We start from the raw sequence: 17,688 nt of genomic DNA, 5'->3' as shown, positions 1-17,688 counted from the left end.
CATTAGTCGCCAGGGCAATGCGCTGCGTGGACGTGACCACCACGCAACCCATTTCCTGCGGGGCCTCGGGGTGACAGAGGCCGAACCCCACTTCCTCCAGCCGGTGCTCCTGCGCCGGCTGCGCACCCCGCCCGGGCCTACTGCTCCCCGGCCCGGCTGAGATTAGAGAGGTAGGGTGTCACGGTGGGCTTGATGAAGATTGAAGACCCGTTTTCTCCCCCTAGAGACCAGCCTGATTTGAACAAATTGAGGAGAACAAAGCAGCCCCTTTCCGTCCTTGGGAGAAAACCTGCGCTGTGTCCATTTTTTTTGCGCCAGGTCTGCTCCCTGGAAGCGGGGAGGGCACAGGGCCCCCTCGGGGAGGACACCTCTTGCCACACCGGGGCCGCACCGAGTCACCGCACCTCTGCCTCCTTTATTGGTGCTGCAGGCTGGGGGAGCGGGAGCGGGAGGCGGGGCTGGGGGGCAGGGCGCTGCTGCTGGGGGCCTGCAGGGCGTGGGGGTCGAGCTGCTGACTTGCCGGACTGGGGTCCCCTGGCCCCACTTCCTCGCCGGTGTCCTCCTTCTGGCTGCTCTGCTGCTCCGGACACTCAAAGTGGACGCAGTGGAACACCTGGAGAGGGAAGACGGTCCGTGAGCCGCAGGGCAGCACCCCACCAGCCCCACCGGGCCGCCCCGCTGGGGGGCTGCGAGGGAACAGGAGGAGGGGTGCGAGGGAGGCCTCGGGGGCCACAGCTGAAGGCGGCCGAGGCCTGTGAACACGGGTCAGCCCGTCAGGACAAAGAACAGTGCGCAGCCTCCTGTGACTGCTCCCGCGGGCTGCCTCCATGTTTGGCCACCTTCGTCTCATGGGCTTTTTTTCTTTTTGATTAATCAATTCCGGTATTTGGCGTGGGGTTAACAGTTAACAGGGACTGTGGTGATGGATGCACAACTCTGAATACACTAAAAACCACTGACTTGTTTACTGTAAGTGGATGAATTGTACACCATGTGAACTATATTTTGAGAGTTGTATTAAACCAAAGTCAGGGGGGCATTACCCAGGGGAGCACCCAGACCTGTCTCCAAGGGCCCTAACCGCCCCGCACCCCACCCATGCTCTGCTGTGCCCTCAGGAAGGGCACAAGCTCCCGATGCCGGCTGCGCTGCAGTGCTGGGGGCTGGACCACCACCTGCCTGGGTGCGCGCGGACTGCAGGCCAACCACGGGCCAACCTGGAACAAATGCCCTGTGCCGGGCAGCCAGCCACACCCAGGAAAAGCTGCCGCGGGCCAGTGAATCACTCGGGACCATCCCTGAGCTCCTGGCACATCAAGGTGAGTTCTGGCCCTGACCATGAGGAGATACAGCAGGAGGTGGGGTCTGGGCGGGGGAGGCGTTGCAGTGGGCCTGACACATTCGGTACCAAACAGCAGGTCACTGCTGCCCTGTGAGCTGGGGACAGGGAGATGGGCAGTCAGAGAGCTTGGAGTCTCCAGTGCACACTCAGGAATTTCTTCCCCCACCCTTTGGCTCTGGTTCTCTGGGGCCTCGGCTCTCTGAAGGGGAGGAATCACATCCTCCGCAGCGATGGTTGCCAGTCTGGGAACCAAGGCACATGCTGGCAGTTTTAAGGGAATCAATTTCCAGATCCTCAAATTCTGTATTTTCTAAAACTGCCTGAGGACGTGACTGAATTCACAAGACCCTTCCCTGAGCGGAGGGAAGCGCGGCTCCCCCACCCTTGCTGCGTGGGCTGCGCGTGCTGCACTGGACGCGGGGACCACCTCGCTGGGAAGACGCACCCTTCCAGGGTCCCCAGCCTGACGCCTCCTGGCTCCGAGTGGGTTGTTCTGAATTCAGAACTGAAGGGTATTCATAATGCATGCAATTTTAAAAAATGTAAATGGGACTTTTCCAGGATTAAAAAATATTTTCAAGATACATAGGCTAACACCCCTGGGCAAAAGTTTCCTCACAATTACTTTCCGATTTGGTTGCCTTATTCAACGAGTTGGTGAAAATCAATTTTTATCAAATCATGTCATTAAATATTTACAATAACAGCCTAGTGTGTCCAATGAGAAGATCTGAGCCCCACAGAAGAGGGTGAGGGAGGGGCCTGGGGACCTGGAGGAGGGGAAGTGGGAGGCCTTGGAGGACACTGCCTGCTGTCCTTGTGCTGTAAGTACTGACTGGGCCTCCTGTCCTCAGGGCTGGGAGTGGGCATCAGACCCAACGACAAAGATCCTGGCCGCAGCAGTGTGCATGCAGGTAACGCACTTCCCAATCTCGGGGGAGGCCCATCCGGCAGTGAGAGGCAGGAGGTCTGGAGATGGAGGTCACTGCAGGGAGGGCCATGAGTTTGGGGCGAAGGCCCTTGTTATTGATGAGACCTTGAGCAGAAGACTGCACAGATCACAAGGATGCACTCTGGTATATGAGGTATTTAAAGAGAAGAATATTCCTTGGTTACTTATTTGAGGTCTCAGACTTGAGGCTGAGAGGCGTGAGGGACCTGGCCACAATGGATATTCTGCAGAGGGGCAGAGGCTGAGGCTGAGGGTGGTAGGAGGGAGAGATGGAGGCCTCAGCTGGACTGGGCATGACAGTCCCAGAGTCTTAGAGGAACTGGTGTGCTGGGCCAGTGATGTGACAGGAACTAAGGTGGGGAGTCAATGGCCACCAGTGACAGGGCTGGGAACCAGAGCACAAATCAGGTACGAAAACCACGGCGTCCTGGATAAACAGCTGATAGGGTCTGGACTCTCCAAATGTGCTGCCTTATCCCAAGGCTTTCTCTCTTAGGCCTCCAAGCTTCTTCTTAATAGCAAAGGGCCCTCGATTTGTAATACTATCTTTGAACTTGAGTGCAGATGCTGAGGCTAAATTGTACACGTGTGATGGTTTGTAATGACGTGCTAGGGAAGAACAAGAGGAATTCTGGGTCTGTGTGGACAGCCGACAGGCCCTCTCCTGGCCACTTAGCACACCCAGGAGAAATGCACCCTGTGCTCCCTTAGGTAGGGGCCCACCCTTTCCTTCTCCGGGGCCTGCTGGCTGCAGAGAGGTTAATGAACTTCGCACATGCCCATGTCTGCAGAGTCCAATCCTGGGTAAAGGATCTGTGGACTGTAAGAGCACCGGGGTGGCAGGATGCAGGCAGGGCTCCTGGACACCTGCTGCTCTCCCTGAGGGAGGGCTTGATGTTGAAGACTCAGAAAGTGCAGCTGCAGCAGGGAAATGAAGGGACCAGAGGCCGCCTGCTTCCTCCTGGGAGCCCTGTGTGTTCTCCACAGTGTGGATACCTACCCCCTGTGCACACACGTGTGCATGTACACACAAGCACTTGTGCACACAAGCCCTTCTCCTGAAAAATTTAGCCTCAGCATCTGCACTCAAGTTCAAAGATAGTATTACAAATCGAGGGCCCTTTGCTATTAAGAAGAAGCTTGGAGGCCTAAGAGAGAAAGCCTTGGGATAAGGCAGCACATTTGGAGAGTCCAGACCCTATCAGCTGTTTATCCAGGACGCTGTGGTTTTCGTACCTGATCTGTGCTCTGGTTCCCAGCCCTGTCACTGGTGGCCATTGACTCCCCACCTTAGTTCCTGTCACATCACTGGCCCAGCACACCAGTTCCTCTAAGACTCTGGGGCTGTCATGCCCAGTCCAGCTGAGGCCTCCATCTCTCCCTCCTACCACCCTCAGCCTCAGAGGAGGCAAATGTCATAGCAGCTGTGGAATTATACTTAAAATGTACGCTCTGTGCTTTCTTTCCTGCATCACTGTTGTTTCTATATTCCTACTCCAACTCATTTATTTACCACTGTTTCAGATTTCACACTCCCTCTCATACTAAGACTGAGACCATGTCTTTTCTTGCCTCTTCATTTCGGCAGAGATTGTTTTCTCTCAGCAGATCTCTCTCCTCAAAGCCTGGGACTGGGGCGTTCCCCCTGGCCCCGTTGTGTCCTGGCTGCATCTGCCCCGGGCCAGCCTTCCCTGCCCCTTCCTCCTTTCCTCTGACAGCCCGCGGCTCCCTCTTTGGGCCTGTCTGTAGGCGCTCACCCATCAGCGGTGAGATGGGTGGGCTTTTTGTGAAGATTTTCAAACTACTTCAGCCTGAGCTCCACAAGGTAAATCTGAAAATCTTCTAAGTGGCAAATATTAATGTACTCTTCTCCGTACGTTTCATATTCCTTAAGCTTCTGAGGTGACAGGACTCTTTCTGGCAGGTTATTGATTTAGTCTCTTGGCTTTATAAACATCCCACTTTCCAGGCAGGAGGTGGAGCTCTTGGCGGCCGAGGTCAGGGTGGACTAGGCGGTCAGGCTCTTCGGCTAAGTGGCAGGGTGATGCCCCCAGAACACACCTCCCACCGCCTCTCATTCACGCCTCTCCCTGAAGCCCCAGTAAGCCGATACTGAGTCCCGTTCTCCTTCTGACCCAGAGTCAGATCTGGTCCCCACACCAGGACTCCACCCTCTCTGGAGGGGGCTATACTGAACACACTGCCCTCATGGCACCTCCCCTTCCTGACCAGGGGCTCTCATCCTGCTCCCCCATGTCCCTTCACGGGTTAGACGTGTAATCTCCGCGGGCCTGTTCCCTGTCAATATCTTGGGAGGCTATTCCTCAGAGCTTCAGAATGATACTAATCCCTTAATCGACTTACATTTGTCCTGCCTCTCCTATTGCTTTGCAAGTGTCTCTTCAGCCTCTTAACTTTCAGATAAGCTCTCCCCAAAAGGCCTTGACAGGCTTCACGGTGCCATCCCCCACCACGCCAAGGCCCAGCCCCCTCGATCCTGCCTGGGAGCTGATCTGTCCGTTCCCATCTGTCTCAGGACCAAGGTGTGATCGTCCTGTCTCCACTCAGGGCCCGGCTCAAGAATTAAGCAAGTCCATAAAGACCTAGGACTAAAAAATAAAGTTACAAAGGCGCTCTCTGTGGTGGGGCGCTAACAGCTGGCTCTTCAGAATGAGCCTCTCCCCTAAGAAAGGGTTCTGTTCTCGTTTTTCTGATCCTTTTGTAGTTTTTGTTTTTTAAACTTCGCAGACCTCTGAGAGCACAAGCAATGACCAGGTCATTTACCACAAAATCCCTGCAGGGAAGCGGGGGCAAGGTGCTCTTCTTGCCTCATGTGGTGTGTGTGTTTACTCTTCTGCAAAAGGAAGATATGCTCCAGGTCACACCCGTGCAGGTGGGATTCTAACTTAGGGCCAACCAATTGCAAAGCCAGGACTCTTTTTTTTAATCCGGATGCCTGACTGGTGTAAACATTAAAAGCACTGATCAGTAATATGACAGGTATATGAGAAATGAATTTTGCCAGGCAGGGAGCAATGGGGAAGGTCAGTGGGAGGTGTGCATACGCAGGCCTTGAAGAGCTGGGATGCAGGCAGGGTGGGGAATGGCCGTCAGGCACAGGGGACAGTGGAGGCCTTCAGATAAAGGCCTGGGCCCTGGTGCCCTGCCTCATTCCTGGCAGCCTGCCCCTACTCAGTTTGGCTACCAGACAAGATGTTCCACTCTCCCCTCTGCAGTGTGCTGGCTCCATCATCTCAGGTGGTAATCCAGCCCACCAGTCTTGAACCTGACGCTGCAACAGTGCAAACCCAATACCCAGCCACTTCCTGGACCCTGTGGACTCAGAAGCAACACCATGGTGTGCTCACCTCTCCAAGGTTGGGGTTCCTTCCCTCAGGACCCCAGGCACCTTGGATCTGCACCCACTGTGAATGGGCATCCAGAGAGGGGCCAATGCTCAGGAGTGGGGGTGGAAAGTGATCTGTCCTGGGGAAACTGGCTCCTTCGCTGGTGGCCATCCCCGTGGTAGGGGCTGGCTGGAAACTGCCCCCTGGGAAGAGAGGCATTGATGCCTCTGCTCTTTTCACAAGGAAACTGGAGGAGGTTCCCAGGGTCTTGGAAGAGTCTTCACTATGGGGGTGGGGGGTTGGGGGCTAGCCATCTGTCCCTAGGGGTGCCATCTGTCCCACCATACCCCCAAAACCCTGACCACTGCACTCTGAGCCTCCTGTGATGAACAGCCAGGTTCTGAGTTTCTCTTCACTCAGAAGTACATGTGATCCAATTTCTTTCCTCCAAACCTTCCCAAGACTGCAATACCCCTCTCGGAAAGATGTGACCAAAAGTGAATGAGGCATACAGGGCAGAGTCGCACTGCTGATTTATGCAAAACCATTACCACAGTCGCTGCATCATTTTCCCTTCCCCTTTTCGGCAATCATGTATCCCATTAGCCTGTTTGATTGCCGCTGCTCACAAAGGGGCACCTTCGCTGAACCAGCTTCAATGGCCTCTGGATCTGTCCCTCGAGAGGAGCCGGCTAATTTGGAATGTAGTCGTGTGTATGAATCTGACACAGCCTTAGTCACTATCCGGTGTCCTTTTCTGTAGCTGCTGTTTATTGTCACTGCCTTTCCTCTCCTGGAGCCATCATCCTCTGGACATGTCTGAGATAGTCTGGGGTGTTCTTTTCTCCGTGAACCCTGGGAAGGATGTGCACAAATGTACTAGCCCATTCTGCGTGACCCGGCTAATTCCTCTGCTGGCCTGTCTCTGCGACCCTTCATTAGAGGGATTCCCAGGCACTCTTTGCTGGACACATCTTCAAGGTTTTTAAAAGCAGAAGCCTCCACTAATTTTCCCAAGTTGGCTTAAGAGTCCACTGTGAACTATAGTAGAAATTGGGAAAATTTAATAAATGTTGATCAGTGACTCTACCTTGCTTTTCTGGTTTCTACTGAGTAATTTTCACAGTCGGCTTTCATGCCAACCAATACAAAGAGGATTTCTGATCCAAGCTTTCAACTTATATTTATAAGGTGACGTATCTTTATAAAATAGATGCCTAGCTCGCCATGATATCTACTCATAAGTCAGATACACAGACATAGCTTCTGGATTATACCACCCTGAAGATACCCTACTTTTCTTTCACTATGTCTGGTGTGGTGACATTACACACCCACTTGGCTTTCAATACAACTGATCCTGTTGATGGTGACAATTAAAATCTTTCTCACAAGCATCTCAGGAGCAGAAGAACACATCTATAGACTGGGGATTTTTATTTTGGTGCCATTAAAAATGAAGATACCAACAAAAGATCCCTTCCTTTTAATAAACCAAGGTTTTATATTTGTGCATCTGAATGGTGCAAGATGTTTTCAATTAAGGAATTCATTTCATAGGATGGGGAGCAACCTATTTTCAGCATTGCTTAGTGGTGAGAAGATACCCAAGTATTTATTCCTATCAGGTATGGGAGGCAGTTTCTTAGTGACACAGCTTATATATGGCAAGAGCTTTTTAACTTTTCAGTGTCACTTTTCCATGTTCACATAGGCCAGAACACTGACGAATAACTGGAACTCCACTGCTTAGAAGGTTCTAGGAAAGGAGGCTCTCTGATACATATCACCTGCAGCTCTGGAATTCCTGACTGCTGTTTTTCACGTGTGCCCATTTGAGAGTTGCAGAGAGTTACTCACTTTCATTTCATCTCAGTTAATCTGGTCCTGGAGTGGTAGAGGTTATCTTTTTATTTTTGAAATACGGAAAAATAAACACAGGGAAATGTCCTAGCTCCCAGATACAGACAGATGTGGCCTTCCCCGGCCTCCCTCTAGCTGGGTAAGCATCAAGAGAAGATGGCCCCTCTCTTCCTGGGGGGGTGGTGGGGGGGAGGGGAGACTTGTGGCCTGGCCTCAGGGCAGCTCTTCATCTCCTCAGGCCTGGCACATTTGCTTGTCCCGAAGGGCTCCTGAGGCCTGGTCATTTCCACTGAACTCCTGGCTGCTGGTCTAGCAGTGATAATTCCCGTGCAGAAAGTGCTCACCAGCCGGATGTCCCCAAGCATCCCCCACTCAGGGGCTAGCAGTGCTCACCTTGCTCAGGTTCTGTGGGCCCCTGCTCCCTCGTTAGCTGCTTGGTGCAGAATTACTGCTGCTCTAGGCCAATGGGCTAGAGCATTTTCTCTCTCTTTTCTAATAAAATCTTTCAGACATTTAAATATAAAGATGCCTATAGAAAGGGTTTCTTTTGTAATTGTGCTGTGAATTATTTATTTATTTTGTTTGTTTCACCGGGAAGGAAACTCGAAGATCTAGCTTACTCTCTTACTCTAAAGACAAATATCCTGAGAACCAGGGAGGTGAGACAACTTGCTGGGGGGGTCCCCCAAATGGCTGGGGTGAGGCTGGCACCAGTGCCTTGCTCTCCGGGTCCACAACCAAGGAGGACACCCCTTCACTTCTCCTTCTCCTGGCTTCTCTCCCAACTCCCTGCTCCAGCACTACAGCTGTTTCTCAGAGCATATTCAGGGTCTCCACACCTGTTTACTCAGCCTGACTCTTGCAAGACACTTGACCTTGATCAGTATCTGCACCTTATATCCTTATATCCACCGTTTGGCTGGCTGGTTCACCTTTAACCGTCCCCTCACCCCCATCCTGTCCCATAGTTTCTTGGAATTAAATGCTTCCAGGATTTCTCGGCCATCGAAGCCCTGTGCTCTCCAAGGTTATGGGGATGACAGCCATGGTATCACCTTCACTTCTTCGTTCCTCAGATCCAGACAGTCACAAATGATTCCTGGCCCCTGTCTGATTCAGGGAAGGGCTACTGTTCCAGACAAGAGAACATGAATATCATACCACTTGGTCTCTGCCCTCAAGAACTGCAGGGGGCCTCCCTGGTGGTGCAGGGAGTTAAGACACAAACTATGAATCTATCCACAGCCAATGAAGCATGAGTTCGATCCCTGGCCAGGGAGCTACCCACATGGCGCAGCAGACCTCTCCTGACTCGCCCACTGCTCCCCTCAGCAGTGTATTTCCATTGATCTACCTGTTCTATTCCCCACTGGGTCTCTGGTGAATCCACTCACCCACCACACCTTTGGCCTGTGCCCCAGTTCTTGTATGCATAAATAAATAAATAAATCTTAAAAAAAAAAAGAACTGCAGTAGTGGAGGACCCAGGCAAAGCCCCTGCTAGGAGTAGGATGCAGACTCCCAGGTGCCAGGCAGCCCACTGGCCTACCTTCTGGGTCTGGGCCTTGCTGTTCCCGGACTATACCTAGGTTGCCTGCAATGCCGTCTCTGCCTCACATTCACCTCACAGGGCATCCAGGAGCCACCTGAAACCTGGATGTGTTTTGGTTACTTCCATTCCCAAGCATTTGTGTGCGTCCCTTTCCCATCACATTGCCACTTGTGCACCTGATGGCTGGTTCTCTCCCTGCAGAAGTGGGAGGGGAAGTGGGGCTCATTCTGCAGATCACAAGCTTTCTGAGTAAGGGGTGTACCTGTCTGTCTGCTCCCTATCTTCCTGAGTCTCTGCCACGGGGCTGTTTGCCTTAGCCCTGCTGCTGACAGACCAGGAATTCTGACCTCGGAAGACACCATAGGATGGCTTGAGGCTCGCCTTCAGGGCTCAGAGGACATCCTCAAGAGGCTGCTGCAGGGGAAATCCTCAGGGAGCTGAGAGCTGACCAGACCCAGATGAGGGATGAGGGCGTGTCTGGGAAATAATTATCACCAGGCTAGGAAGGAGCACTTTTTTAAAAACAGTTTCCCTGTTTCTTTTTTTCTTTACTGGAGCCACATGTTGCTATGGGAACGAGGATGGCACTGGGAGCCCACAGCCACTCATGGGTCTGACAGAAGCCTGTAAATAAATTCTGCCTCACTCAAGGCTCTGTGCAGAGTGGTCCTGGAGGGCAGTTCAAGCAGCCACTTGCAGACTTTCTGTCCTGCTGGTGCCGGCTTGTGCAGACCCTCCTGTGGCAAGTTCATGGGCCAATTACTATTCCTCACACGCGAGCATCGAGTGTGTGCAGGAGTCTGCACACCCCTATCCCCCCACCCCCACAAAAAGCCTCTATAACATAATCTCATTTGTGTGTACCCCATCCTAAGGGCCAGGATCTTTCTATCCATTTCATAGATGAGGAAAACACCTTCCTCAGGGCCCAGCCCCTACATCCACTCACATCAGCATCCTCTGCTTCTGCTTGTCCCCCCCACACTGCTAAGTCTACCATCAACTGCTATTCCCAGTGCCGCCTGGGGTAAAGGCACAATTCTTGTGTGCTGAGTTCTCTCAGGCAGTGAAACTGCAGTGCCCTTAAGGAAGGGCCCTGCCTCAGTTTCTCTGAGATCTAGCATGGGCTGGTATAAGGAGTGTACCCAGAGGAACCATCTGCTGACTAATGTGTGACTCAGGTAATGGGGCCAGGGCAGAGGGGCTGCTGGATGCTGAGAGCCAGACTGCCTGGACCCGAATCCTGGCTCTGCCTGCCCCAGCAGGGCGACTCGTGCTAGCATCACTCAGCTTTGCTTCCTTCATCAAATTTTCCTTTTTAAGATTTATTTTTATTTATGCATACAAGAACCGGGGTACAGGCCAGAGGTATGGGGGGTAAGAGGAGTCACCAGAGACAGAGTGGAGAACAGAACAAGCAGACTGACCTAAATACACTGCTGAGGAGAGCAGGGGGCGAGGCAGGAGAGGTCTGCTGCGCCGAGTAGGTAGCTCCCTGGCTGGCTGGGGATCGAACTCATGCTGCAGAGGCTGTGGATAGCTTCATAGGTTGCGTCTTAACCCCTTGTACCACCAGGGAGGCCCTCCTTTTTGCTTTAAGCAAAACATTTTTCCTGTGAAAACCACGACCCACTAAAAGGTCTGAACAAAATACAAATGTACAGCTTGCTGAATAACTGTATCATAAATGCCCTGTAGACCCCACTTGGATTAAGAACCAGATACCTGCTGATCCCTCCATATGGCCCTTCCTGATGCGAGCCCTTGCCCTGAGGAACCCACAATGCTGGCTTTAATAATAATCATTCCTTAGTTTTTAAAAACTAATTTTACCACTTGAATATGCTTCCTTAGATGTTATAGCTTAGTTCTGCAGGACTTGGCGTTTATATGAGTGGCATCCTACCATATGTATCCTTTTGTCTGACTGCTTTCCTCTGATGTGCTGTGACATTCCTTCACGTTGCTCTTCCATTCTCTGGTGGATGGACAACTGAGTGGCATCCCAAGTAGGTCTAGTATAACAGTGCTGCTGTGAGCACGCTCATTTTTGCATCCTGAACTTGCTTCTTTAGAGAATATACAGGATGGGGTGTGTGTGGCATACAGCTCAGGGGAAGAGCATCTGACTGCAAAATATACATGGGCCTGCACATGCTTAGTCACAGGGCAGGCGGGCACATATTCAACTTTAGATTATACAAGGCTGTTCTCCAAAGTGACTGTATCAGATTATTCCCCCGCAACATTGGACAAGATTGCCTGTTCTTCCTCAGCTTTGCCAACACTTGATACTGAGTTTTCTCATTTTCCAGTGTGGAAGAGAGTAGAACCTACTTAATACATGAGGATTAAATAGTGTAATAAATATAAAAGATCTGGACAGGGCCTGGCATGTAGTAGGTGCTCAGTAAATACTTGCTGCTATTGTAATTTATGATGATGATTTATGATGACTAATAGTTATTATTTAATAAGAGTCCTAAACTAGAAGATGCTGAGGCACTTAGCATATATACTTTCCCTTTCACACAGTTCCAGTTTAAGAAACCCCTTGGTATAACCACAGAAACTCCACCTTGGAATGACATGGTCTCTTGATAAGAAGTTGTTTTGCAAAACCTCTCCCTTTATTTCCCTGACTAATGGGGAGAGGGAGAGATGAGTGAACGGACTGATTGATTCATTCAGTCATTCAGCTAACGGGCACTTTAAGCTTATACATGCAGCCCCGTGCTAGGTGCCGCAGATACAAAGATAAATACGACACAGCCTCTCTCTTCAGCTACACAAATCCAATAAGTAAAATGGAACCCTGAGAGCTGTCTACAGCCTGTCAATACCATCCTCAGTTTCTGTTATTGACTTGGTGAAGGCTTTCATGTGGATTCTTCTGAGCAGGAACCCAGTCTTTCTTTATCATAGAGAGGTCATTTTTCCCACATTCCTTGTTAACCCCCGGGCTGCTTGTGCTCAAGCTCTCTGCCTACTGAAAAATCATTCCAGAAATCATATTTAAACCCACTTTTCACAAAAGTCCTAAGAAGAAACGGGTGTAACTTCTTTAGTACCACTGCCAGATGTTCATAGGTCCAAACAGATGTCATCAGAGCCCAGCCAGACGTCTTTAGGGTATGGAGTGTGCCCTTGTGGCTCTGCTGCAGTCAGTACTGAATGAAAACAGTGGGGGGCCAGTGTGGTGCTGCGTCAGAACCAGCAAGGTGCTGCAGCCGTCACTGAAGTTGAGACTTCACATCTGCCCTGACATTTTGGTGTTCTCGACAAGGCCAGGCCCAGTTTCTAACTTTTTTTTTCAGACAACAGAGACTTAGTGTGGGAAGCAGTGTCTGTCTTCCCAGTAGTTCAGAGCCAGTGAGCAGCTGAGGCAGGCAGGCAGTCATGCTGGAATGACCACACAATTGCCAAGTGGCGACTGAGATCACCATAAAGTAGCTGAGGAAATAGCCAAGAAAAGTACCTTTGTGACTAGAGGCATGGGGTGGGGGGCATCTGATGAATGAAACAACTGAAGGAGAACAGGACACGGGACGGGAAGGTGGACGTGCTGAAAGACAGACTGACATGTGTCTGCCACCTAGTGCCAAGCAGGAGAGGAAGACAAAGGAAACCTTGTGAGTGGGCACAGAATATGAAAGAAGGTATCCAAGGGTAAAGGACAGAAACACAAGACACAAGGGAACCATGCCAAGCGCGGGAGGGGGGGATGTGGGGGGGAGATGACAGAGCAGAGAGGAGAACAGAGGACAACAAAACACACACTGGGGGCAAATACAAGGAAAATGTTCTAAGACGGTACAATAAATGACGAGGATGACGCTGAGTACACAGGAGCAGGAGGTCATAGAAGGAAGTGCTGAAGTCTAAGAGGTAAGTATTAGGGGGATTTATTGACAGAAGTCAAAACGGAGCTAAAAAATTAAACGAATTCATTGCTGCGGTGCTCACAAAGCAAGATGAGAGGCAGATGCCAGCAGCAGACATGCTCTTCCCAGAGGAGAGGGATGAAATGCCGCAGGAAATCAGAAGCGTGCCAAAACAGGTGATCAAGAAATCTGAACCTCCATGGCTGCTGTCACCCGAGAGCTGCCCGGATCAGAGGGAAGCAGGGAAAATGAATATGCAGCAAACACAGATGCTGAGCCTTGCGTGCGGGAAGGCCTGGCTGGCTGGCTGGCTGGAGCAAGACAGACACAGACCTTCATCAGGCAAGAAATTCCAATTTGTTTTAGCTCAGGAGGCCTCTGCTATTTTGATGGTGGCCTGGAAGTCTGGAGGCTGGGGCAGTTCCTACTGTCACCGACGCAGAGCTACCTGCACTGACACACCAAGCTGGCCATGATCACCTTCGGCTGAAACAGCACGACCACCATCTCCTCTGCGCGTGCAGAGAACACACATCTCCTGCAGGCTGTGTCTCCCCATCTCCCCTCCACACCCTCTCTCCTCCCCTCTCACCATGGAGGGGTCTGCACCTTGGTATACCTGGAGATGTGGCTGGAATTTATTCACCCACATCTCTCCTGTTAGCACACAATTTTACCTTTCCATGTGAAAAACCAACTCCATCCATGCTTCTGGAAATCAGCACACTATTTTTGGTTTGCAAACATTTAGCATTTAAAAAGAAAGAGGTCCTGGCTCTGACTGAACAAAGGCCGCTGATCTCACTTGGCAAACAAGCTGTGAGAGCAAAGAAAACCTCCTTCCCTCCACACTGTCCCGTGAGAGCACAGTACCCTTATCCTGAATTCTCATGGCAGTTTCTGGTCCCCCTGGGACCAGGGCTGTCCTAGCACCCCCACACATACTGGTTTCCTGATTCTGCCCCCAGCCTGCTGTCTGTGTCTCCACAGCTCTTGGAGCTGCCTCCCTGGAGTCCGGGCCCACCAACCTCATTCCCCCTCCTTCCTGCTCCTCACACCTCTGTCACTGCGGACACAAATTCCCCTTGGGATACTACTCCTTACAGTGCATCACAGAACCCAGCATTCAGTCAAGGGCATTCCCTATGAGGGCCTGCATATCCTGGACCCCGATGAAGTGCAACCCTTTTGTGCTCTGAGAATGATACAGCTTATGATTCTTCTCTTGTGATCCTGGTCGTTATTTAGCTGATGACTTAAGATGTTTCCTAATTGGCCACAATATAGTGAGCCTTTTTTTCCTGATCAATAACTGCTTCAGTTAGGCAGCTGAGCAAGTTGCTCATCAACCAGATGTGGTAGGTCACAAGTTAGTGACCTATACTAGTCAACCCATTCACAATGGCTGACCCACCATGGTTGGCTTCCTTGCATAGATATTCTTGGGAAGAGCTGACTTAGAGCTCTGAAATGGGGAATGGTTCTTCATCTGGTCATTGAAGTGATGGTTTGGGGCTGAGGGGTAGAATCAGACCCTAATCACACTCACTCCAGAGGTTTTCTGTCTTTTCTAACTTAAGAATTCCTCTGTTGTAATACAAAATTGCAGAGATCCATTAAAGAAAAAATGTCCTTTTGGTGGGGGAGGGGGAGCAAATGCATTATAAAAGAAACAAGTGACTACAAATAAAAAATATTTAATTTTAGCTCAATATATTGTTATGTAAAGATAAATTTAAATTGTTTTCCAATTTAATAAGAACACACATAATTAATTTAACTTTGTTTAAGTGGTAAGATAATTGAATGGGTTTATTGGCAAGTTTTAAAAAATATGATGCTTGCTTTGAGGGTCATATACATTAAATACAGATTCAAATTTACTTTAGTTACATCATGAAAAAATAAAAAATGCTTTTATGGCCTGGTGTTTAGAATACTTTAATTTTGTGCTTTTAAAAATATTGATTGATTTATTACATTTTAATTTTCAGCTTTGTTTTGAAATGAAGACGTGAGAGAAAAATTTTAAGCTTCTGTTTATACGCTCTGCAAGATACATATTGTGGGTATGCATTATTTTTATTATAAGTAAGTAAAAAGAAGAAATGAATCTATATTATCACAATATCTTCACATTTTAAAGTGATTTTTGAAGTATCAGAAAGATCTTGATGTGCTCTGGAGAATTCTGATTGACAAATACAATGTATGAATATAGGGCTGGTTCTGGAAGGTGCAGGTCTCATTGCAAAATGAGATGCAAAACCTATCCCTCAAAAAAACAGGAAAAACCAGCCTTTTCCTTTCTTCCTCAGCCTCTCTGGATTTTCCATTGCTATTTGGTGCTGAGCTTCCCTGGCACCAGGACTCTTCAGGCCAGTACAGACCCACATATGCTCCCAGACTCACATGGGGGGTTCCCAACAACCCAGGCCACCAATAGGAATGGTGGGGGGCGGCAGTGGTCATAGAAGAATGGGGGTAGGCTGGGGAGGTCCTGGCACCAGGAGTCAGGGAAGCGGCAGAGGACGGCCTGCACGTGAGCTGATAAGGCTCAAGCCCTAGCTGCATGCACCACTGTCCCCGGGGCTTCCCTTTAAAAAAGTAAGTCAAAGACAAAATAATGAGGAATTTCAAGAGGGTACCTAAAGCCTTAAATTCAAGTGCAGGGCCCCCCTTCTGGGTGTGGAGCCCCCTGCAATTGCCCTGATTGCACACCCAGGAAGTCGTCTGTTAGGGATCTGTGAAAGACTATGAAGGTGAAATTGCAGAGCTGTTACTACTTTCATGCCTTCACTTTCCTCTTGAGTCTCGACCTCACTGTTCTTTCCAATTCCCATCTTTGACCAGCACCACTAGGAGGCACGCACTGAACACGTAGGACTACAAAAGCAAGAGGGTGGGAAGCCGACTTTGTCCACAGCAGGGTGGTCTCAACACTCATGTTTCCTCAACACCTGCTTGAATGAATCCCAGAGTGCCTCTGGGAGCCCTATGGAGTGACACATTCAGGTGTGTGAGGCTCAGTCCTGGTTGGCACCTCATGCATTTCAATGGAGCCATGTCCATTCCAGAGAAACAGAATGGCAACATTTGAGGCCCAGAAACCTCACCTGAATGGCACTGCCAAAGGTGGGGGCAAACATCTCACCACTCTGTCCTCCTTAAAAGCCAAGGAGCAGCTATACACAGCATGGCCCAGTAGAATGACTGCCAGCCTGGGAGCCAGGCCCGGCACTGGGGGAGGGAGAGGTCTGCAAGGAAAAGAACTGTTGCTCCTCGACACTCGCGTTCATGTTTTACAGGACTATATGCCACAGCCCCCTGTGGGGCTGAGGTTCCTTAAAAGCCACACTTGAAGGGCCAAGAGACCTCTGAAATGTCTGTCGTCCGGGAAGGCAGAGGACTCTGAGGACAGGGCATTTGACCTCTCAAGGTCTCTGAGGTTGCTGATTCCACAGAGAGGCTGGTCAGAATCAACAAAGCCATAGGGGTTGGTTTTCATTTGCCAGTATAGAGACATCCAGAAAAGATAATGATATCCCCACTGTGCAAGAGCAGGACTCTCCTCTGTACCAAGCTGTCTGAACAACAGGCCATTAGCGGGTAGAACAAACAGTTCCACTTAACTCTGGATGTAGCATCATGAAACATCACGGCACCTTTCATGAAAGGAGACCCTTACCTCATTTGCTGTGTTGTGTGTTCCAACGATTCGGATGAAGGAGGCAGGCTGTCTTTCAAAAGTTACTGATTGCCAGGACCTGTGAGAGGAAGCACAAGCATAGGCAGTTAGCCCTGCAGACAGCTGACTGCACTGAGGGGGGCGCCCTTCCATCCCCCGTCTTGGCAGGCTTGTGCTGTGGGGATTACAGGGGCCTGGCTCCACCTAATGTGTGGCTGAAGGGGCAGCAGTTTTCTACAGTCTTGTCTAAGGGGGCAGCCCACCCTTCAGTGAAGATGACAGGGGAGTCTTAGAAAGCTCTCTACACAGACACAAGGCGTGGACCAAGTTCACATGGTGCCTAGAGTGCAGCCAAAGAGAAAAGTGGCCAAGGTGGCAGGTTCACAGAATCTACTTCCTCATTTGTAAGATGGGCCACAATGGGCACAGCCTGGAGGACTGTTGGTTTGGTGGACACGCCTGCGTGGCAGGGTCTGGGAGGAGGAGTTTTGAAGCAAGGTCCCCCACCATGGTGGGGTTCCCCACGGCCCAGGCTCTTCTGACCGAACTCCCCATGCACGTGATGGCAGCTGGGGGAGGAGAGGCTTTCCTACAGTCCCCACCCCTCCCTTTCCTACTCACGAATGCACCCCCACCCTCCAAATGGTTTATTCTCAGGACTGATTAGTCTCAGGGTGGGCTCAAAAGGCGCCTCAGTATTTTGAGGGCAATTTCTCAGTGATCAGCAGAGGCTGGGTCAACTCATTTAAAACCTAGCTGAGCAGATCCTAAAGAGACCCCGAGAGGGTTTGGTTTAACGCTCAAAGCTCATCAGAATGCACCAGAGGCATGCAAGGCACCCACGACTGTAAACTCCAATAATATTTTCTATAATAAATGTGAGGAGTTCATAGTTGTTGCCATCCTCCTCCGCTCACACAGTGAAAATGCCAGCTGCTGGGAAGCTGTTTCCTGTAATTGTCTAATTACCAAGTAATGCTACCAAAGAAAATGTATGTATTTGTGGTTTGTTTCCCCCCTTTGGTTTCAGGTGTTCCATCTTCTCTCTCACCATGAGCCT

At 50.4% G+C, this 17,688-nt stretch overlaps 1 protein-coding gene across 1 annotated transcript in view; it reads right to left on the bottom strand.

The window, feature by feature from the left end:
• Window positions 1–283: 283 nt before the first annotated feature.
• BTBD9 (BTB domain containing 9) overlaps window positions 284–17,688 on the bottom strand; it is a gene marked incomplete at its 5' end in the record, with an annotated part of 335,693 nt that continues 318,288 nt past the window's right edge. Inside the window, 2 exons of the mRNA XM_084256954.1 lie at window positions 284–613; window positions 16,629–16,707. Of these exons, the coding sequence (XP_084113080.1) occupies window positions 416–613; window positions 16,629–16,707 (277 nt within the window). The 3' untranslated portion in view covers window positions 284–415. The remainder of the gene's footprint in view (window positions 614–16,628; window positions 16,708–17,688) is intronic.

Source organism: Talpa europaea, assembly GCF_964194135.1.
Source record: "Talpa europaea genome assembly, chromosome: 2".
Classification (NCBI taxonomy): domain Eukaryota; kingdom Metazoa; phylum Chordata; class Mammalia; order Eulipotyphla; family Talpidae; genus Talpa; species Talpa europaea.
This window is presented reverse-complemented; position numbering and strand designations above follow the sequence as displayed.